At 39.2% G+C, this 22,972-nt stretch overlaps 1 protein-coding gene across 1 annotated transcript in view; it reads right to left on the minus strand.

The window, feature by feature from the left end:
- The window catches only part of CNTNAP5 (contactin associated protein family member 5), an 876,948-nt gene that overhangs the window by 168,102 nt on the left and 685,874 nt on the right, over positions 1 to 22,972 (minus strand). Inside the window, exons 14-16 of the mRNA XM_036320828.1 lie at positions 22,622 to 22,778; positions 3,156 to 3,283; positions 2,810 to 2,980 (exon numbers count right to left, since the gene is read on the minus strand). Coding sequence (XP_036176721.1) covers positions 2,810 to 2,980; positions 3,156 to 3,283; positions 22,622 to 22,778 — 456 coding nt within the window. The remainder of the gene's footprint in view (positions 1 to 2,809; positions 2,981 to 3,155; positions 3,284 to 22,621; positions 22,779 to 22,972) is intronic.

A 22,972-nucleotide genomic window follows, 5' to 3' on the forward strand; every position in this document is an offset into this window, starting at 1 on the left:
ATCCTCATGGATTTTACATTTTCATCAAATGTAATATGACTTGCATTTAAAACATTTTTGTATAACCCCAAAGTCAAAATACAGCACCAGAAAGTACAAATTGGACATTGCAACATAATTAACACCAAATCATCACTCATTAGCCTGTGATGATAAGCCATGACATTAGCTGCTCCTGGAATGAATCAAGTGGCCTTGGGGCCTAATTTTTATTAAATTTATGTTGTGGTTATTATATTCACATTATGAAATGGTTGGCACTCAACTCCACATTTTCAGTTCCAGGCCGTTAGGTACCAGGGATCTTACTTTACACTAAAGACAGGAGTTTCCTCCCAGTGATAGCCTCAGTTGTTGTAGTGAAAGGAGGTCAAAACTACCAATAAAAGAATCCCTTCCCTTGTACGCCTCATGCCTCATGTGCACTTGCAGAGGGAACACTCAGCCCCGGGTGATTTGCAGGAGAAGCACACAGACACAGACGCTACCCCCTCTGGCCAGGGCCCTTTGCCTTCTTCCTGGAGCTCTTAAATTCCAGGTTTCGGTGGTAAGACATTACTTGTGCTTTCAAGGGAATATGATGAGGTCACATTATTGCAATATGGTCAATTGCCTCAATCAAGCTACAGAACACATCCATTTAGACGCAGATAAATGAGCCTCATAATAACATGCATGAGTCTCCATGGTTATGGGCAAGACCGTGGCAAGACCGTGTGAGCAGTCCACCTACGCATGAGAAATAAAGGGGTACCCTGAGTGCAGCAAATAGGAAAACTAGCCCACACAGCTGAAAGTAGATCTGTTTTTCATCATTGCCATACACCAGTGATTCTAAACATAAATGATAACACAGTTTTCTAACAACAAAAAAATATTTTTTGTTTAACTTATATCCAGTGCTAATGTTAGTATTATTTTTAATCATGTGCATGTAAACCTCAAAGAGCACTTTTTATTACTTACTATTTAAAAAATATTATGTGCAAAAGGGAAATTAATACAGAGAATGCCAGATCCATTGGTGACTCCTGAGCATGCAGATTCAAATACATAGGGTGAAGCAAAGGTAGGTTTACAGTTGTCCATATGAAAAATAATACAATAGTCCTATATAATAAAAGGCTAGTATGCAAATTGACTAAACAGCAGAACAACCTGTTGCTATGATGTGCATTGACCACCAGGGGGCAGACACTCAACACAGGAGCTGCCCTCTGGTGGTCAATGCACTCCCACAGGGGGAGCACTGCTCAGCCAGAAGCTGGGCTCACAGCTGGCGAGCGCAGTGGCGGTGTAGGAGTCAGACATCCCCTGAGGGCTCCTGGACTGCAAGAAAGTGCAGGCCGGGCTGAGGGAACCCCCATACACTCCACAAATTTCACACACCAGGCCTCTAATTAATAAATAATAACACAAGAATAAACTGTTCCACATTCTCACAACTGTAAACCTTCTTTTGTTACAGCCTGTATGTATTTATTTTTAAGGGTAAGAACTCAAGTTCTGAGTTTTCACTTTTATAATTACTGTGCTAATATTGTTTAACTCAAATCTGTTGAAACACATATGTAGTATCACAAAGGTTGCAGACACAAACTGCACACAGAGAAAGCTCAAGCAGTTCCAAATCCCCAGCAACTCTTAGATTTTTACCAAATAGAATAACAATCTTTGATGAATTTTCTGATAAAAATATTTTAGTAGGTTATTTCATTTATTGCAGAGATATTTGAAGTTATTAGATTTAATTCTGAAAAATTACATGGGAAGTACTGCAATTTTTAAAATTTATTATAAAATGGAATTTTTATGAATCTGTGCCAACCTTATCCTTATGTCTAAAACAGTCCCTGACATTTATCCTTTTATTAATTACCCATGTGAAAAACAATTAATTCAAAATTTATAAAGAGTACCTTTTTGATAAATCTGAGAAAAAATAGGTAGATACACCTGATTATAGTTTTTTAAATATTTTTTATGAAGTCATTAATAAATTTGTAGAATTAAGGTCTAAGGAACAGAAATTTTAATGTTATTATTGTTACTAGACAAACCAATAAGTAGGTATGATCTTTCCTTTTTTATAAAAAGTAATTAATGTAAGTGGAAAGTATTTATCTATTATATTGTCTTTTTCTGTACTGCATTATTTTATTGACAAGGTTACATATTAAATTTTCATAATAGAACATCTTGCCATCTGAATTCTATTATTTTTCATTTAACTTTATAATTATTTCTAAATATAACTTGTATATAGGAGATAGGATGTTAAAAATGATATGTATTGTCATCAAATGCACTAGATACACCCAAGTTCATGGTGCAATGGGAGAGGAACAATGGGGATCTCACGGGGTAGTGACACAATCCTAGTGGTGGAACATAAGTGAGGAAATTACTTTCAGAGCAAAAGTACAACAAAAAGAGTGGGCCCCAGTTACGAATGGAAGGCATAATAACAATACTTTAGCTTTCCATGGAAACTGTCATGAACACATCTGTGGTTTGGAAGCTTAAGTCATAGGTAAGAAATACCCATGGATCAGATCAAGAATGCTGCCATAGGTAGCCATGAACATTTGGGTGATGCAGTAACGTGGTGAGAGAATGACTAATTAAATACTGATAGGTAATAATAATGCAAAAAGCCTTAGAAGGAACTAGAAATTGTCACTGCTCATTTTACAGATGTCCAGTGAGATTAATTTTGTGATACAAACAGGCACTCAGTGGCAAAGGTAAGACTGAAGTTTCTCCTGCTGACCAATTACATTAGTAATTCATAAAGGAGGGAACTTACAGCTTATTTCAAGGCGGATGAAGTCTGTAATGCCAAGGTTTTCTAGGAACACTCCAGAGAGAGCCGTGGTTTTAAAATAGAAGGAAATGTCAGCACTGAATTCCGCATGGAAGGTAGGAAAGTGGAGGTAGGAGGCTTCTGTATTAAAGGAGACTGCGTTCCAGAAGTGTCCTGCAAGTAAGAAAAGCCTTGAGCATGGCTGACTGCTCCGAAATGGGGTACAGAGAGCTGGGCAAGTGTATGATAATGCTGAAGCCTGGGGAGCTGCGGGGAAAGGGAAAGGGGGGATTTTGGACATCCTGTGCTTATGTAGTGCAGAAGGAAAGCTTCTTTCATTAGTACTCACGGTCGCCATAGCAACGCAAGGGACCAATTCTCCAAGCAGCTTCTGAGTTTGATCTGTTGGTATCAGTGATAACTATCTGAGTGACAGGCAAGTGGTCTTTGAAGGAAAGAAAACCAGTATCATTTGTCCTGAAAAACATAAATGTAAGACAAAAGAGGAGAAAACGTGGATAACCTAGGGACTCTTTACCAAGGCTCCTCTTTTTAAAGGTGATTTGGGTAGTTGCAGCAGGATGGGACAGGGAGGAGGGTAACAGAGGGCCTTTCATCTCCTAAACGTGTGTGAGAGGCTAGAATGCCAATTGCAAAACCTATGGCCAGCTTCCCCAAACAAGCAGATTTTACATTTTCCCTAAGTCCGTCCAGAGCTTGCTTCAGCTTGCCGTGGCTGAGAGCACACACCTGCCCAATGCAATGCTGAGAACATGAAATGCCGCCTCTCTCCATAAAGAGACTGCCTGTCTCCAGAGCTCACTTGAAATGGGCATCAAAAATCCCTCGTGAATCACTCCAAGGACTTGTTTCAGCCACAACAGTGTCAAACAGCTTAGGATGCTTCTTTCACCTTTTAACTCTACGTACAGGCAAGTTTTTGCAGTCACTCTTCATTTTGCTGCTCTTCCTATTGTTCTGTGTTTTAAGGATGTTGGTTGTTAGGGACTCTGGCTTTATCTTTGTTAACCATGCAAGTAGGGAACTGACTAGTCACCCTGTGATGAAAAATAATTTTAAAATAATAGGGCTAAGCTGTTGATTTTTTTTTTCTCTTTGTAAGTTGTGTTCCTGGACTACTGATGAGAACATACCATTTAACTGAAAATAAAAACAAAATGTAGGTAAGAAACTGATATTGAATTAATAAATATTTTGAGCCAGCAATATGCTAAGGAATAAGTTTATTTTCCCACACAGCACCCCGATGGCAGGGGGTGCAATTTTTCCCGCTTAGCAATGAGGAAACTAAGGCTTGGATATAGTAGGAAGCTTGTCTAAGGCCACACAACAGAAGGGACAGGGGCGTAGTCATATATTGGTATATATCCCAAGTATAATTTGACAAGTATGTCATAAATCTATGTTAATCTGAGCAGAACTGAATCATATGAGGCAGTCTGAGAACTACACTCAAGTGGGCAGACATCCCATTAACAACCTCAGTTAAATGCAGGGTTGGTCATCTTTCTGGTAATGGGAACTCGAAGGCATAGTGACCTGCTCCAGTGTTCAGGATGAGGTATTTGATGCAGCCAGTTGATAACAAGAGCATGAAGGTGCAGATTCCTATTGGTTCTCTCTCCATATCCACAAAGAAGTCACAGAACACTCAAAACCAACATTATATTTCAATATCATTTGCAGCTCTGAGTTTAGAGACAACAAACTAATATTCCAGATTAATAATTTGGGAAACATAACAAGGAACAAGTAGTGTGACAAGTGATTTTTGAGGATAGAGCTTTAGAAATAGACAGATTTGTTCTGGAATCTCAGGCCCTACCTGAGATTATAGCTGTGTTAGCTTGGGCAAACCACTATATTTCTGAGATTTCCCAGTATCCTCAGCTTTAAAATGGATATATATTCTATATCACAGAGTTATAGAGGGGATTATATGAGACTATATAGTCACTTAGCATGGCATCTGATTTATGGGAAATGCTGAACAATGGGAGTAGCAACACTAATTTTCATCTGAACTAAGACTTCTGTTTCTATTTAAAAATGCATCTCTGAATGCTACTTGGACACAGGATAAATTTTGAGTCTTCACATTCTGATATCTTTTCAGTAAGAGATTTCAAAGCAAATTGCAAGCAGTCAAAGTAGATTGACCAAACTCACATCTTCTCTCAAATTATTCTTTTTTCTATAGGATTTGTTTCTCTCCATTTTAGTTTCAAGGTGAAATGGTAAATTCATTAAAGCTAACCACTGCCTCCCTTACACACTGTCCTCTTGTCTACATCCATTTGATGTCCTTGTGTCAAAATATTGGGGTATGAAAATAGCACTCTAAGAATAAAAATATTTTCCAAATGAAAGAGAAAAGGCACTCATTAGGTTTGATGATGCAATGCACATTACCAAAAACAATTTTGACCATAAAACTAAAATAAACATGTAAGTAAATGTAACTATTCTCCAAAGTCGTTTAATGAGATAGAAACAGATCCACAGTCAAATGCCTACAGGGACCAGACAAGGAATAAAAATGGCTTTGTGTTAGATGCTAAATGAAACCTGACACACAGCTTCACTGTCAGGGGAAAAAGAGAGAGAAAAAGACTGGTAGAAAGTAGGTGTTCTGTCTTGAAGGAGGCAGTGACATCCATTAGTAAAAAAGTAATTATGCTATTCATGAATATAAATACAAAAATTATCAATTTTTAAATATTGGAAATTAATTTAAAAATTTTAAAACCATAGTGTGGTAGGAACCCACACTGCACTGACCAATAAAATCCATGTGAGAAATATGTTCAGCTGACAGACAACCTAGGCATCAAAAGGACTTTGAGTATTTATTCATACTCTTAGGGTCACATTGACAATAAGATTGGATTTAATTCATGAGTGACACATATAATTCACACCTTTGAAAGCATTAATAGGTAGAATATCTGGAGGGTGGGTGGTGGTAGTGGATTTTAATGGCAAGAAAATGATACAAATTATGGTGGTGCCTATTGATAGGCAGGGAGTCTAGAGCTGTAGATTCGCCTTCCTACACATTAACTGTTTTTTTGAACCAGTTTTATTTGAATAAACACTTTAGAGACTTTGTCTTTGTTTGGAATATAGGAGGCTCTCCCTAAGGAGACAGGGTACGTACATACGTTATAAGTACATAAGTGGCTGTGTTGTAATGGAAAAGCATTGTCATTTGATTCAGACTGGCATGGGCTGAATCAATGATCCTCAACACATTCCTTGTATGATGTCAACTAATACACTAACTATTACATAGTGGGGACTCAAATAGTTGATGAAATTCCCTGCAAAGTTTGAAATTAAAATGTGAAATACAATTTTTAAAGGAAAATAAGAAAACAAGTCCCCTGTTGCTGAAAGATAAAGGAGCAGACCAGCTACAGATTCCAGCTTATGGAGGCCTTAGGGCACAAGGAATGTGGGTCTCAACAAACACACATGACCTGATAAAAATATAAACTTTAAGAAAAAGAATTGGAAAAATATTCTCAGGAGCAAAAGTATGGCCCTGAATTAGTCAATGTGGTCTCTTCTCAGTTTAGAGTCTGAATCTTGAGATTTTACCAAATTCAGAACTGCAGACACAGCAGGGGCCTCTCTCATCAGTGTATCGTTAATGTATGATGAGACGTCACATGCTCCCACTTGCTTTTATCAAGCAACTAGTGCCCCAGTGCATGGATTCATGCACATTGAAAGGAAATTAATTAGAAGGTGGCCAGCAGGGCGGGATTGGGCAGATGGACTGGACACACCCTGGAGCCAACCTCCCATGTCCCTCCCTACAGGCCACACCTGGGGTGGCATGGTGGCTCGAAGGGCATCTGTGGAGTGAGTGGGGTCCCTCTGGCAGGTGGGGTCCCTCTGCCGGGCCTGTGGGGATTGGGCCAAAACCAGCTCTCCAACATCCTTCAAGGGGTCCCAGATTGCAAGAGGGAGGTTCTTGGGTGATGCACCCAGAATCAGGCTCCCTCCTCTTTGGTTCCAGGGTGCATCACCTGAAAACCACTGCTGCCAAGTCACCGCAGCTCAGCAGCTCCTGCATTGAGCATCTGCCCCCTGGTGGTCATTAAACATCATAGCTACTGGTCAGACGGTTGCTTAACCTTCTATATATATATATATATATATATATATATATATATATATAGAGAGAGAGAGAGAGAGAGAGAGAGAGAGAGATGTTAGTGAACTGCTGTTCTGTAAGCTTCTTTGAGGAGTCATTTGGGTGACTGAGTCTATAAAGAGTTGTTTTGTCCTTTTTATATCATCTCTTTCAGTCACTCAAAAGTAATAAATAAAAAATTATGTATAGGATAGAAAAACATAGAAATTTATGAAAAAGACTCCAGAGTTCAACTCCCTTTGAAGCCCTTGTGTGAGTCTGAGTAGATTAGTCTCAAGACACTCTGCACACCTCCCTTAAGTGGGTGACACAATGTCCCTCATTGCCTGTGGCTTCAAAAGCAAAATTAACAGCAAGATGCCCACAAGCAACACTGCAAGTCTAAAGGACCATGTTATACTTGCCAATAATTCTATCCTAAATTTGCCTAAGGTAATTATTTCCCTTTTGTCTTCCTGCTAAGGATTTCCAGATAAAAGAGAACTATGGGATTAAATGACAAGAAGTTCAAAATGAGCTGAAGTGTCACTTGGCTGACCAAAACAAAACAAACAAACAAACAAAAAAACAACAAGCCAGCATTTACTGTGTTCATATAAATTCCACACCTGAGAGAGTATCTGCTCAGCTATGCCCCACACTGGCCAGACCAGAGCTGGAATCTTGTTTTCAGTTCCTAGCAAAACAAGATGATTCTGGCAGAAATTTAAACATCTCAGAAATTACATTTCTTCTATAAATACTTTAGAAACTTGAAACTGTAGAGCTCATCTCAAGTAGACATGAGAATGCAAAATTAGTTCTTATATATAAACTAGAGGCCTGGTGCACAAATTTGTGCACCAGTGGGGTCCCTCAGCCTGGTCTGCGGGATCAGGCTGAAACTGGCTCTCTGACATCCCCCAAGGGGTCCCAGATTGCAAGAGGGCACAGGCCAGGCCGAGGGACCCCACTGGTGCACAATCGGGGCCAGGGAGGGACACAGGAGTTTGGCCAGCTGGGGAGGGACTAGGAGGGCTCCAGGGTGTGTCTAGACCATCTTGCTCAGTCCTGATTGGTCTATCGGTCGACTGTCTGCCCTCTGGTGCTCATTGCACCTCATAGCAAGCAGTTGAGCAGCCTTAGCATATCATTACCATATTATGCTTTGATTATTTGAACTGATGACTAAATGACTGGACACTTAGCATATTAGGCTTTTATTATATAGGATACAACCAAAGTTTACCCAATGTTTCTTGATTTTTAAGGAATTAAAATGGCTTCAAGATTTTATGAGTCTATAGTTGATCATGAAATATTACCACGATGAAGATTTAGGAGGTGTTTGGAAAATGAAAGAAGGAGCATTCAGAGGTGCTGTGGAAGCTCTTCATGGCACTGCTAACATTCTCCCAGATCAGCGTGCTTTCCATTTTCCTCCCTCAAGAACCAGTCAGTCTTCTCTCCCTTCACTCTATGGAAATTTCTCTCACTGAATTGCTAATTTCCATGAAATATGTCAACCTCTTACTTACTCCACTTTGGTACAGCATTTCACAGTGTTTCCATCTTTCCTATTACACACCAATGTTTTCTTTCCATGAATACATATTCTTCAACTGCCTACTAAGCTTTCCCTTAGATGTCAACGGAAGCCGTTTCTAACTAATATACCTTAACCTGGTCCACATGCTGCTTTTCCCAGGGATTGGCTATCCTGCTTGTCTGTGTTACTCAGTTCTGTGAGTAACCTGGCCCTGTGCCCCCAGTTGCTAATTCTGTACCCATGCAGGTCTTTACCTCTTATATTTTCCTCACTTTTTTTTTTGTCACCTAAGAATATATTTTATGGATTTTTTTGAGAGAGAAAGGAAGAGAGAGAAAGAGCAGAACATTGATGTGAGAGAGAAACATGGGTTCGTTGTCTGGCTACCCAGGTATCAAACAGGCACATAGGTATATTTATTGACTAGGAATCAAACCCTCAACCTTTTGTTGTATAGAACACTGCTCCAAAAAACTGAGTCATCTGGCCGGGCTCCTCACTTATTCTTGATCAACGACTTCCATCCATCTCACCTTCTTTATGTCTCTCAGCTCAACTGCCCTTTCTTCATCCCCTTGGCCTTGGTTTTTTTGTCTGTTTGTTTGTTTTTCCCCTCTCTCTTTTTTTAAATTGAATTTATTTGGGTTACATTGGTGAATAACATTATATAGGTTTCATACTTATTTTTATTTTTAGCCATTGATGGATTTTAGAGAGGAAGGTGGGAATGGGAGTAGGGGTGGGGAGAGAGAGAGATATGTTCTACTCATTCATGCATTCATTGGTTGATTCATGTATGTGCCCCAATCGGGGGATCAGGAATCTAATCCACAAATTTGGTGTATCAGGACAATGTTCTAACTGAACTACTGAGCCAGTGGTGTACAACTCTATAACACATAATTTGTATATTGCATTGTGTTCACCATCCAAAGTCTAGTCTCCTCCCATCACCATTAATACCCATTTACTGTCTTCCACTTCCTTCTAACCCATTTTCCTTTTGGTAAGCACCATACTGTTTATCTATGTGAATGAGTTTGTTTGTTTGTTTGTTTGCTTGCTTGCTTAATCCCTTTGCCTATTTCACCCAGCTTCCCCAGCCCTCCCCACCCCCATCTGACAGCTATCAGTCTGTTCTCTGTATCTATAACTCTGTTTCTATTCTCTTTGTTTATTTTGTGCATGAGATTCCACATATAAATTAAGTCAAATGGTATTTGTCTTTCTATGACTGGCTTATTTCACTTAGCTTAATACCTTCTAAGTCCATTTATGCTGCTGCAAAAGATAAAATTTCTTTATATTTTGTAGCTGAATAGTATTCCCTTGTAAAAGGACCAGAGTTTTTTAAGCCACTCATCTACTGATGGGCACTTGGGCTGCTTCCAGATCTTGGCTATTGTAAATACAGCTGCAATGAACATAGGGGTGTACATATTTGTTTGAATCAGTGTTTCATGTTTCCTCAAATATATTCCTAAAAATGGCAGTTTATTTTTAATTTTTTGATGAAACTTCACACTGTTTTCCACAGTGGTTTCACCAGTCTGCATTCCCACCTCCAGTGCACGAGGGTTCCCTTTTCTCCACATCCCCACGAGCACTCGTTTGCTAATTTATTGATGACAGCCATTCTGACAGATGTGCGATGATTTCTCATTGTGGTTTTAATTTGCATCTCTCTGATGATTAGTGACTAGCATCTTTTCATTTCTATTGTCCATCTGTGTGTCCTCTTTGGAAACGTGTCTATACAGGTCCTCTGCCCAGTTTTTATTTTTTATTTTTTTTATTTTTATTTTTTCTTAATATATTTTATTGATTTTTTACAGAGAGGAAGGGAGAGAGATAGAGAGTTAGAAACATCGATGAGAGAGAAACATCGATCAGCCGCCTCCTGCACATCTCCTACTGGGGATGTGCCCGCAACCCAGGTACATGCCCTTGACCGGAATCGAACCTGGGACCTTTCAGTCCGCAGGCTGACGCTCTATCCACTGAGCCAAACCGGTTTTGGCCTCTGCCCAGTTTTTAATTGGATTGTTTGTTTTTCTAATGTTGAGTTATTTGAGTTCTTTATAAATATTGGATTTAGAAAGAACCCCTGGCCTCAGTTTTATTTGGAGGCCTCAGAGTCTCATCCTGGGCCTTGGTCTGGTTACCTAACCGGGCTACCTGCTTTTAATCTCAATTCTTATTCTTCTCCACACTGTTTCCAGAAACATGCTTACAGAGGTAAAGCTTATGGAATTCATTTTTTCATAGCTTAAAGCCTTTGAAGAGGTCTGTTTTTTATAAGTAGGGTTCAAATTCCAAAATACTTAACATAATAGAGTGAATAAAACATTATTTAAAACCACAATTGTCTTTTACAAAGAGAAGTTCATTCTAAAGAAAATGATCCATAAGTTAGAGGCACTGCAGGAGTGTGGGGCCTCTATTTTTAGAATCTGCTGATGGCTTTGAGATTCAGCCATGGACCTCACATCACTGGAGCTGAGCGTAGGAGCTGCCTTTTCCTGCCCATGTAAACATCAAGATAGAGTTTTACAGCTTATCTTATTGAATCCTCAGATCAACCCCCTGATGATGTGATAGTCATTACCTGCCTGTACAGGAGAGGACACTGAGGTTCAGAGAGGTGACCGAACTTCTCAGGGTAAATCATTTGCAAGTGGAGAGGCCAGGGTTTGAATGGCAGAGCCTTTGCTGAAACCACCCGGCTCTCCTGTCCCCCTGGGCTAGTCCTGCTCCCACAGAGAACAGCTCACCTATGAGCTGAGCGAAAGCTGCCATTTCCCACCTTTAGTCTCCATCTTCTCAGGACAGTTTACCAGCACCAGGCCCTGAGCCCATGAGCTGTTCTCCTGGGTCTCAGGCTGACCATGCCCCTTCCATTCACACAAGTTTTCTTCACCCAAGATACAGTGCAATTGATCAGGCTTCAGTTTACCCATTTGCAATCATTTCCCAGGCCTGTGTTCCCTAAGATTACACAGCGTCACCTTGACAGGAGTTCGGGAGTCCACACACTCTCCGGTTCCACACTTGCAAGCAATCTCCTGGCTGATTTCTAGTGCAGGCCGCCCATCATTTACACGGTGATTTTACTGGGGAATTTGCAGAGGGCAGCCCTGTTTCAGGGAGAGGGGCCGCCTAGAGTTTATTGGTTGAGTGATATCTTTGACTGTTCGTGTATGCTAGTTTGATTATCTTGTGCTAGTGTAGGTATGTTTATATACATTTCATAGAAATTAGTTTAACTTCTGTAAATAAAGGTGGCCTTTTACAGTTTATTTAAGATACTGTAAAAATAGAAAGATTAATAGAAATGATGGCTAACACGTTTTGAGGACCAAATACATTGTGTAAATTATTGCAAACTCAGCCAGTACTCCCCAGAGATAATTTTATTTATTTATTTTTTTATAAAATAAGAACCTGAAGCTCAGAGTGGCTAAGTGATTTAGAATCTATAGTTAATAAGTGGCAAATCCAGGACGTGACCATCCCATTACATGATAAAACATTACTTGGAATAAATTACACGTTACCTCCAGACAATGAGGGTGCGTCCAGCAAAACGCACTGTGACTTCTAAATATGAATTCAATTGTGAGTTCTAAATATATTCATGCATCAATTCACAGTGTTTGCACTAAAAGCCTATACAGCATATTTGCAAAGAAGATAGAAGCACGTCTGCCCCTTTTTCTCCTGCGCTTGCTCCTCTTCCTCCTCTCTCTCCTTCCCAGTGATGAAGACTCTGTGCTTTGGAAGAAGGCAGACACCGGCATGTGTGTGCAGCTAGCTAAGTGTTGCTGTGGACCTTGGAAGCAGCGCCAAGCACAGTACAAATGACAAAGGCAGAGAGAGAAAATGAGGAACTCCGCAGCACCAGGCCTCTGTCAGCGCTGGCCTCACCTGCTAAGGGTTCCAGCAAACTCTGAGCAAATAGAGGTTGTGACTAATGTCATCCTCTGCCTATCTCTGTGGGAGGAGACCCTTTCACCCTGAGTCAGGGCAGCCCCTTCTGAACTGATTTCCCTGGGGTCTGTACAAAGTCCTAAGTCCCTTCAGCAATTTAGACACATCTATCAAAGAGCACAAGTGGATAATTTAGCAATTCCAAACAAGGAATCTATACAATAGAAATAACAATTTTCAAAGTGGAAAAAAAAAGTATAAATCAAGATTCAAAAATGTTAATTGAGTGTCCTTTTTAATCGTGAAAAATCATAACTAAATGGTCTATTGCGAAGGAATGGTAAAATAAATAATGATATAGCTATGCTATGGGGAACCTTTTAGCCATTGAAATGGAAAGGATGCACTCATTTTCATATTATTTAATTATGCCAAATAAAAGCTCCCCAAGACATATCTTATGTGGAAAAAAAAAAGTGAGTTGCAGAGTAATATGTTTAATATAATGTCACATTTAGTAAAAATGAATAAACTTACAGGTTAATATTGTATATGCATAGGAATGCTTTTATAAGTAGAAGAGCTCTACATGCTGAACTATTATATCTGTGTGCAAGATTTCACACATGGGGCAGAAGTGAGGGATTCCAAGGGTGATGAGGGACTGCTTCTTTTATAAAAAACAAATATTTATTTATTTATTTGAGAAAGAGAAAGAGAGAGAGAGAAAGAGAGAGAGAGAGGCATCCGCTTGTTGTTCCATTTATGTAATCATTCACTGGTTGTGTCTTGTATGAGCCCTAACCCAGGATGAAACCTGCAACCTTGGCATATTGGAATGATGGTCTGACCCAGTGGTCGGCAAACGCATTAGTCAACAGAGCCAAATATCAACAGTACAACGATTGAAATTTCTTTTGAAAGCCAAATTTTTAAAACTTACACTATATAGGTAGGTACATTGTTATTAACTTAATTAGGGTACTCCTAAGGCTTAGAAAGAGCCACACTCAAGGGGCCAAAGAACCGCATGCGACTCGCGAGCTGCAGTTTGCTGACCACTGGTCTAACCAACTGAGCCATGTGGTCAGAGCAACTTTTTAAATTAAATAATCTAAAATACTTAAATTTTACAATCTATAACAATAAAAGCATAATATGATAATTAGACTAGATGTCCTTCCAGACAATCTTCCAGACCAAGCTGGTGCTGCGAGGGAAGCCCAGGTCCCTGGTGCCAGAGGGAAGCCAGTGCCAGCAGCTGGAGGAAGGAAGCCCTACTCTTTCACAAATTTCGTGTATCAGGCCTCTAGTAAGTATATGATATATATGTATAATGCATCTCCTTGTTAAAAAAAAAAGACTCCTAAAATAAAAACACATACAAAGTGTTTATTAAATATAAACACTCCAGCAGAAACCACAGGCATGGAAACATGGAACATAATGATGGATCTCAGAGGAGAGGGAGGAGGGGAGAGGGCAGGAAGAGATTAACCAAAGATCTTATATTCATACTAGAGGCCTGCACCGGTGAAGTCCTTAGGCCTAGCCTACAGATAATGGGCTAAAACTGGCCCGCTTGCAACACGGGACCCCTTGGGGGATGTCGGAGAGCCAGTTTTGGCCTGATCCCCACACACCAGGCTGAGGGATCCCACAGTGCATGAATCCATGCACCAGGCCTCTAGTTTATGCACTATTAAATATAAACACCTAAATTGATTGCATCAAAATTGACAATTGTAAGCATGCTTGTAGAGGTTTGCTATTGCCGGGTGAGTAATGCCATATACTTAGTATTAAGTAGGGAGATTCAAATAGAAGCTAAAGTCATATTTATTTTAAGTTGAATTATAATATTATAGTATATGATAATAGTCCAAACCAAAATGTATAAATATACTACATAAATGCAGCTTTTAATATTAATATTGACTTTGAGTTCTATTTCTGATACTCAACATTTTACAATTATCCAAATAATGTTACTCTGCAGATAATTTAGAGAAAGTATGATTTTACAGCTTGACAGATAACTGATGTAATGGCAGCTTCAGTCTACACCTTTAATTATTTCCTATACATATAAAAAGGAGTCTTTCATAGCTATGTTTTGTTTTCAATAAACAATATGTTTTAAATTGTTGATATTTTCCTAATCGATGACCAAAAGGTGGCATATATATATATATATATATATATATATATATATATATATGCCTAAGTGATCAGCTGACCAGCTGGTAGCTATGACACACACTCACCACCAGGGGGAAGACACTCAATGCAGGAGCAGAAACCACAGGCATGGAAACATGGAACAGAATGATGGATCTCAGAGGAGAGGGAGGAGGGGAGAGGGCAGGAAGAGATTAACCAAAGATCTTATATTCATACTAGAGGCCTGCACCGGTGAAGTCCTTAGGCCTAGCCTACAGATAATGGGCTAAAACTGGCCCGCTTGCAACGCGGGACCCCTTGGGGGATGTCGGAGAGCCAGTTTTGGCCTGATCCCCACACACCAGGCTGAGGGATCCCACAGTGCATGAATCCATGCACCAGGCCTCTAGTCATTAAATAAAAAACAATCACATAAGCAAACTCCTTAATTCTATCCTCAGCAAAATATCAACCATTTAATCTATCTAGAATGATATAAGAAAATGATGTGATATGCTGATTTTGCATTATCAAACTCTGGTTATAAGTTCCTATTCCCCATTTTAGCATTGTTTCTTCTTTTCTTGACTGTGTGTGATGCCTTTTATTATCTCTAATCAGATACACCACAGATATTCTGTCTAAAGACAATCTGAAATTCAGTCATGGGATCATTAGTGTAATCAAGCCAGTACCACATTGCCTCAGGATATACACTTGAAGTGAAAATTTAATGAATACAAAGCAGACCACCAAGTAGAGGGTGCATTTGACCAGGAAGAGAGTATGGGGAGAAAGGAAATAACCCTATTTATTATTTTTTCATTAAATTCATTTAACAGCTAAAGCATGAAAGAACTACTCTATGCCAAGCACATTTTCTTCAACACAAGGTGCTGACCCTAAATATACTGCTAGATGCATGCAGAAATTCTGGGACTAAATGAGTAAAAACATAATTCCTACCAGGTTGGAGCAAAGGCACTTGCAAGATTCAATAAAGAGTGAAATAGCTCCTACACAGATTTATGTATAGTACAATTCAAAAGCAGATACTGTATAATACTGTTTTGTAATGAGATAGAGCCTCAGTGTGTCCTGAGGCTCTATCTTTTCCTTTCCTTTCTCTTAGGATTCAGGATTCCTGACCCATCTAGGATTTTACCAAGTGAGAGATACCCTCACTGCGCTGAGTCTGCAAATCTCAAAGAATCAAATGAGAATCAATAAGAGCCTATATGATGCCAGGCTGGCAGGTATAAATCAGGAGGTCCCAGTTTGATTCCTGGAAAGGACACATGCCTGGGTTGCAGGCTCAATCCCCAGTGTGGGGTGTGCAGGTGGCAGCCGATTAATGATTCCCTGTCATTATTGATGTTTCTATCTCTCTCTCCCTCTCTCTGAAATATATATATATATATATGTATATATTTAATATATAAACATATATAAATATAAATATATATATATAGTATAAAATATATAAATATATATATTAAATAAATAAATATATATTTAAGATTATATGCATAGGAATGCTTTTATAAGTCGAAGAGCTCTACATGCCATGTAGATTCATGTTCCATGTTTCCATGCCTGTGGTTTCTGCTCCTGCATTGAGCATCTTCCCCCTGGTGGTGAGTGTGTGTCATAGCTACCAGCCGGTCAGCTGGTCACTTAGGCTTATATATAGATGCCACCTTTTGATCATCTATTAGGAAAATAACTAATATCAACCAATTAAAACATGTTTTTTATAGAAAACAAAACAGCTATGAAAGACTCCTTTTTATATGTATAGGAAATAATTAAAGGTGTAGACTGAAGCTGCCATTACATCAGTTATCTGTCAATTATATATAAGAGCCTATGTAAGGAAACAGCAAAGCCCTTAACCCTTTGGACATATCCAGCAACATCCTCCTAAAGCAGTGGTTCTCAACCTCTGGCCCTTAAATATTGTTCCTCATGTTGTGACCCAACCATAAAATTATTTTCGTTGCTACTTCATAACTGTAATGTTGCTACTGTTATAAATCATAATGTAAATATCTGATATGCAGGATGGTCTTAGGCGACCCCTGTGAAAGGGTCGTTCAACTGCCAAAGGGGTCGCCACCCACAGGTTGAGAACCGCTGTCCTAAAGGCACTGTCTCATTAAATCTCATGGGAAGGGAATAAAAGGCCTTTGTGAAGTCAAGGTCCTGATTCTGGATTAGACATGAGTTTGCCAATGATAAATGTGGAAGTCAAATTTATAGAAAGGAAACATTTGGAGAATAACAATCACTTATAACTACTATTTGGTATCCAGGAGAAAAGCAATCCACAGCAAAATGTTTAAACCCTTTATCAGAATTTAAACCTTATACCATTTATATTCCTGTTTTAAGCCATATCACTTTATACAAAGGGGTAGGAAGAACAAAAGGCAAAGAACTAAGGTGCTAAAGTTTAAATAAATATGTCTGTATATTCTTATAAATAAATAAAAAAAAGTTTGGCAATTAAGAGAGCTTCACTTTAGTACTACTGGGAGGTTTGGGTGAGAAAACTCCCTATTTGGCCCATCCCCAAGAGGCACACTTTGGAACATGTACCTGGGCCTTCCAATTTGTCACCCCAAACATCCTCTTTATCCCTGTACAACCATTCTCTATCTATCCCTGTAGAATCACCCTCTCTATCACCGTACTACCATCCTGCATGTGCACCTACAATCATCTATTGTATCCCTGTATAGAGCCATCCTCTGTATCCCTGGAGAACCGCCCTCTGTATCTCTGTACAACATCTTCTGTATTCCTCTACTATCTTCCTTCATTTTCATGTGCAATCATTCTTTGTCCCCTTGAAGAACCATCCTCTGTATCAGCGTACTATTATCCTTCGTATTCATCTATAATCTTCCATTGAATCTCTCTGGCTGGATGTCTGAATTTGTATGTCCCACACAGTCTGACACTTGCCTGTTCTATCTCTAGGCTGAAATCTATCAACCGCTTTCTTTCCTACTCCAAGCAGTCCATCACTCTGAAGGGGCTGAATCAGAAATCACCCAATATGGAAAATGACTATAGATTGAATCACTAAATTGAAGAGAAGTTCCTTTGCAAACAATCATTGGTTATGAAATTGTTATTTGTTATAAGTTTTCTCAATTTTTCCTCCATGCTTCATTCTTTGGCTGGGATATAAACCCCTGGAAAAGTGACTCATGGTACACTGATTTAGAGGTCTAGCTAGGTTTTCCCTTTGAGGAAAAAAGTGTGTTTTCGGTGTTCATTGGGAGACTGTTTTTCTCTCTCTTTACCCATCTCCATCTTATGAGCTGCCACACTTTCACCCTCACAACACACTCATTTTCATCATTTACTTGGGTGTCATTAAAATATATGCCTTGGTTAGTTGGGCTCAGTGGATAGAGCATTGACCTGCAGACTGAGGGATCCTGGGTTTGATTCCAGCCAAGGGCATGTGCCTGGATTGTGGGCTCAATCCCCAGTGGGGGTTGTGTAGCAGGCAGCCAGTCAATGAGTCTCTCTCGGCATTGATGTTTCTATCTCTCTCTCCCTCTCCCTTCCTCTCTGAAATCAATAAAAATATATTTAAATTATATATATATATATATATATATATATATATATATATATATATATATATATATATGGCAGCAAGTTATTTATTCAGTTATGCATGTTTATTAAACCAGAATAAAGTATTATCAATTACTAGAGACTTGGAAGATGGGTGAGGCTCCCTGAACAGCCTGACAGCAAAAAGAAAGACATAGGCTGCCATGGCCTGACTTGAGAAGCCCTGAGAGAGGTCTCCCTGGCATCCTTATTGGCCATGGCTCAAAATCCCAACTTAGCAGTGCCTTTGATGCAGTCAACAAGAGACCCTTGAATTCAGCTGGAACCCAACGCTACCCTTCCAATCATGTGACCTCACCCAAGCCACTTATCTCAGAGCCTCAGTGTCCTTTTCTGGGGGAAAAAAATAAACAAACCTCAAGAATTTGGGGGATTATTATAGGAGACATGGGATATCCTATCTAATAATAGACAAACAGGGTAATTGACCGTACCTTCTCTATGCCTCCCATTGAATAATCAGTGCGATATGCAAATTAACCTCCAACAAAGATGGCTGTTAATTTGCATATGTACGCTCCAAGTGGTGGAGCAAAGACTGAGGCAAGCGGAGCAGTGAAGTCGGAAGATGGAAGGCGGCTCCGACTGGGGCCACGAAGACGGAAGACGGAAGGTGGCACCAGCCAGAGCGAAGGCCTGGGTCCCAGGTGCCAGAGGAAAACCGGTGCCAGCAACCAGGAGAAGAAAAGGCCTATTACATGAATCTCTTCGTGCAACAGGCCTCTAGTATTAAATACTAAGAATAATTCAGAATATGATAGGTAACATTTTTAAATGACAACATTATTTAGGAGTTGTAATATATTAAACTTCTGTCTATTAGATGCTATAATAGCCCAAATCAGATTTCTGATTAACTTTACCGAAAGCAAGAACTTGAGAAAATTTAAAAGCTAAATATATTTGAGGTTTCTTAGGATCACGCAGAATGCCAGTGATATTTAAAGGCACATGATTATCTGGAAAAAAAATAAAAATAAAGAAATGGAAAACCACTTGTCCACATGTTATCCAAGAATGAGGTTGAAAAAATGTTAAATAACATGATTAACTATTTCACAATTGTGTCAGTTTTTGCACTTCCCGTTCTGCTATGAATAATAGAGTTGAATAGATGAAAAAAAAATACATTTCCAGAAGTCTGTTCCATGTTTCACATATGAATGTGTCTCATTGTTATTTCATTGCTGTTTCACATACGAGGAAGATCATGTTTTGGATTCAACTTTCTTCCCTGCCTTCATTTTTTGTAAGTTTCCCAAATGAGAACTGGGGAAAACAAACAAATACACACCAATTTACTTGTGTTTGGAGCAAGTAGTACTTTTCATATTATTTCATGTTTCCCTGTCTGAGCACATGGAGGTTCCACCACCGTGTACTAAACTATCTTTAGCTAACTCTGATCCTTCAAAATATAACTATCACTTTTCCATGAAATCTAATTATCCCAGCCCATATCCACCCCAGGTATGGGAACAACTGTGCTTCTTTTTATTACCAAATTCATCACACTGGTCCATTTATTGCTCAGTAACTAGCTTTTTATTTTCCACTTTGCGACACTTTCCTCAAGGGCAGCGATCATCATGCTCTTGCTTTCTTTGCACAGAGAACCGCTTGGCTGGTGCAGAGCAGAAACTCAGTAAACATGTGGCAAATGTAAGAGAGAATAGTATACACAATTGCTCTGTAACAAATCAATGCGTGGAGTCATTTATGACAAACTATGTCTTCTCCAAGGATAATGAATGAAAACCAGAAGAATTGAATCAGAATCTCAACCTCCATGCCCTCGGTGCAATGATAGAAGAAACTTCCAGATCTCACCTAGATTTTTTTCCTGAAATGCACAGCATGTCCCCATGAGGGAAGTTTAGATCACTTTTTACTTTACAAATAGAAGTTTAGATCACTTTTCTTGATCCTTGGTAAGTTGGTTGTTGATCAAAACCTATACCTAAAATCAAATTCTGGTTCTCTCCCAGAGATCTTTGCCACAGAAAGTAGTAGATGATGGGGCTTTTTCCTTGACTCTATAAAACATGGAAAGAGTTATGATATATGCTGTAACCTTGGTATTGATAGAGGTATTGATGGATCCAGAGTTTAGGGAAAAGATATTTTGAAGAGTTATGAGCAAAACCTAGATGATGAAGTTAAGTCAACATCTTAATAAGGGGTCCAAAGGGTATTAAACTAGTGAGCAAGTCAAAGGAGGACCTCAAATCTGAGTACAAGAGATGATCAGTGGAAACTTCTGGAGAAGAGAGTGTGGAGGCATTTCAACAAGATGGTCTAATCTTCCACTTTCAAGTGATGTGGTATAACTTTCCAACACTGCTTCCCAGTGTTCAGGAAACTAAGCTCAGACCTGGTCAGTAGGTCCCTAGAAAGGAAAGGCATAAAGGCAGTAGGGAAGGACTGTATCAGTATGAAAAGGCTACACAATAGGAAATGAAACAGTGAGCGAAGTTCAAGAATTCAAACAAAAACAGAGTGAGAGTTGAAGGTAATTAGAGCACTTCCCTTTCAATAATTATTTATATTCTAATTCCCTTAGCAACTTTTCTGATTATACAAAATGAAGTAAAGACGTTTCCATTCAAGATTTTAAATCTATACACTTCTAATGTTATCCATACAGAATGGGAATTAGAGAATAAAAAATGAGTGAATTTAAGCTTCTTGTTACAGAGGATTTTAAACCTGTTTTCCTGACAACACTCCCATCCAACCCTTTCACACATAGCTCTCAAGTTTGGAGATGCCATTTTGTAATACTTTCTCCCCAAAGGTATTCTAAATCCATCTATTCAGCTGACTACGAGTGAGATTTACTGCACAGGAGTAGGTCTTGAGTGACAAAGTATTAGCAGAGTCACCAGTTACAGTTGATTTGCAGGAATCTGTGCTGCTGTGATAAAAGCCACTGCAGGGTAAAGTGGGGCCCAAATAAGTTGCCCATCCTACCTCCAGTCAACTTCATCTGAATTAACCCAGTCAGGATTCCAGGTTGGAGAAGGCACCCAGGCATCTTGGCTTGAGGTCCTGGCAGCCCTACAGCATTCTGAAGAGGCGGTTCAAATAGCACAGTGATGGCGAACCTATGACACGCGTGTCAGAGGTGACACATGAACTCATTTTTTTGGTTGATCTTTCTTTGTTAAATGGCATTTAAATATATAAAATAAATATCAAAAATATAAGTCTTTGTTTTACTATGGTTTCAAATATCAAAAAATTTCTATATGTGATATGGCACCAGAGTTAAATTAGGGTTTTTCAAAATGCTGACATGCCGAGCTCAAAAGGTTCGCCATCACTGATCTAGCAGAACCTGATGGAAACAAATGTTTGCTCCTCTCCTTGAAGAACTGAGGTTTTGATTCAACCTTAAATTTCATTTGAAACAGTCCCTGCTGCTTAACAGTGAAGGAGAAGTACTTAAATTTTCACTGGATTGAAAGCAGCTTGACATGGCAATAGCTAATTATATTGAGCAGTGTCTGATAAAACAAGTGAAATTTAAAGCTAAACCCGAAGAGTGCTTTAAATTCAGTCAAAACAAAAGTGGATTTGGAAGTTTTCTGTGCATTTTTTCATAATCAACACAGTGGAAAACAAACAGTTCATCTGAAGAATAAAGGACAGTAGATATTATGGGCATATTATGAACGAAAAACTAAACTTTATTTGGCAAAGGCAACTTGTTGTAAGACAATAAGAGAGACTCTGACCTCAGCTAGCCATACCTGAGTGCAAATTCTGCATCTGACCCTTAATAGTGTGTGTGTGTGTGACCTTGGGAGCATTATTTAACTTCTCTGTAATTCACATTCCTCAACTTTCTGTGCAAAGTGAGAAAATTACAAGGAATTAATATGTTGTTGAGGGATTAAATAGATGCTCAATAAATATAAATTTCCTTTGCTTTATTTGTATTGGCAGTAATAGACCTAGCTGGTAACTAAGATAGTGGGGAAATGGGAGAATGAAAACACTATCTATATAATTGCAATCCCTATCTTCTTTCACCCTCCCTCCAAAGATATTATAGAAACACTGACTAAATCACAAAACTAAATATCACATTTCATTATTTTGATTAAAATAGAATGTTCAGAATATAAAGAGGAGATGAAAGGACCATGTGCTTTATATCACAAACCTCAGCAATACCCCTAAAAGAACTAGAACTGGTAATTTTCAAAGTTAAAAACTATCACAGTCATTAGGAAGCCCAAGTATATATTGAATTTCTCATCTATGTCCTTTTCTCTTGGGGAAAATGTTAGGCATGAATTGATGTAATTCCCCAACACCTGCAGAAAGGTCATGATCTCATTACCATTCATCCTTGTCAGCATCACAGTTGCAAAAGTACCGAATGTCCAGGCAAATCTCATCCAGGCCACATTCACATTGCTGAACCCCGGGAGGAGCGCCTCCCCAGTAAGGGTGCCTTTCCTTTGATCGGCCCATCCACCAGGTAAAGGGAACTCCATCTGAAAGACAAAGTATTTCAAAACTCGGGTGAGCAAGCCAGAAATGACACATCAGGAGTCACAAACACAGATAAAAATGTCATGAAGAATATGCAGACCTTATTCGCTCTCTGCGTTGGCGATGCCTGTCCGCCACGGTCTCGTTCTGAGATTCTGCGGGTGCGTATTTCTTCCTGGTCCTTCCTCTCCTCTTC

This window comes from Myotis myotis, unplaced genomic scaffold, assembly GCF_014108235.1.
Source record: "Myotis myotis isolate mMyoMyo1 unplaced genomic scaffold, mMyoMyo1.p scaffold_m19_p_8, whole genome shotgun sequence".
NCBI classification, from domain to species: Eukaryota; Metazoa; Chordata; class Mammalia; order Chiroptera; family Vespertilionidae; genus Myotis; species Myotis myotis.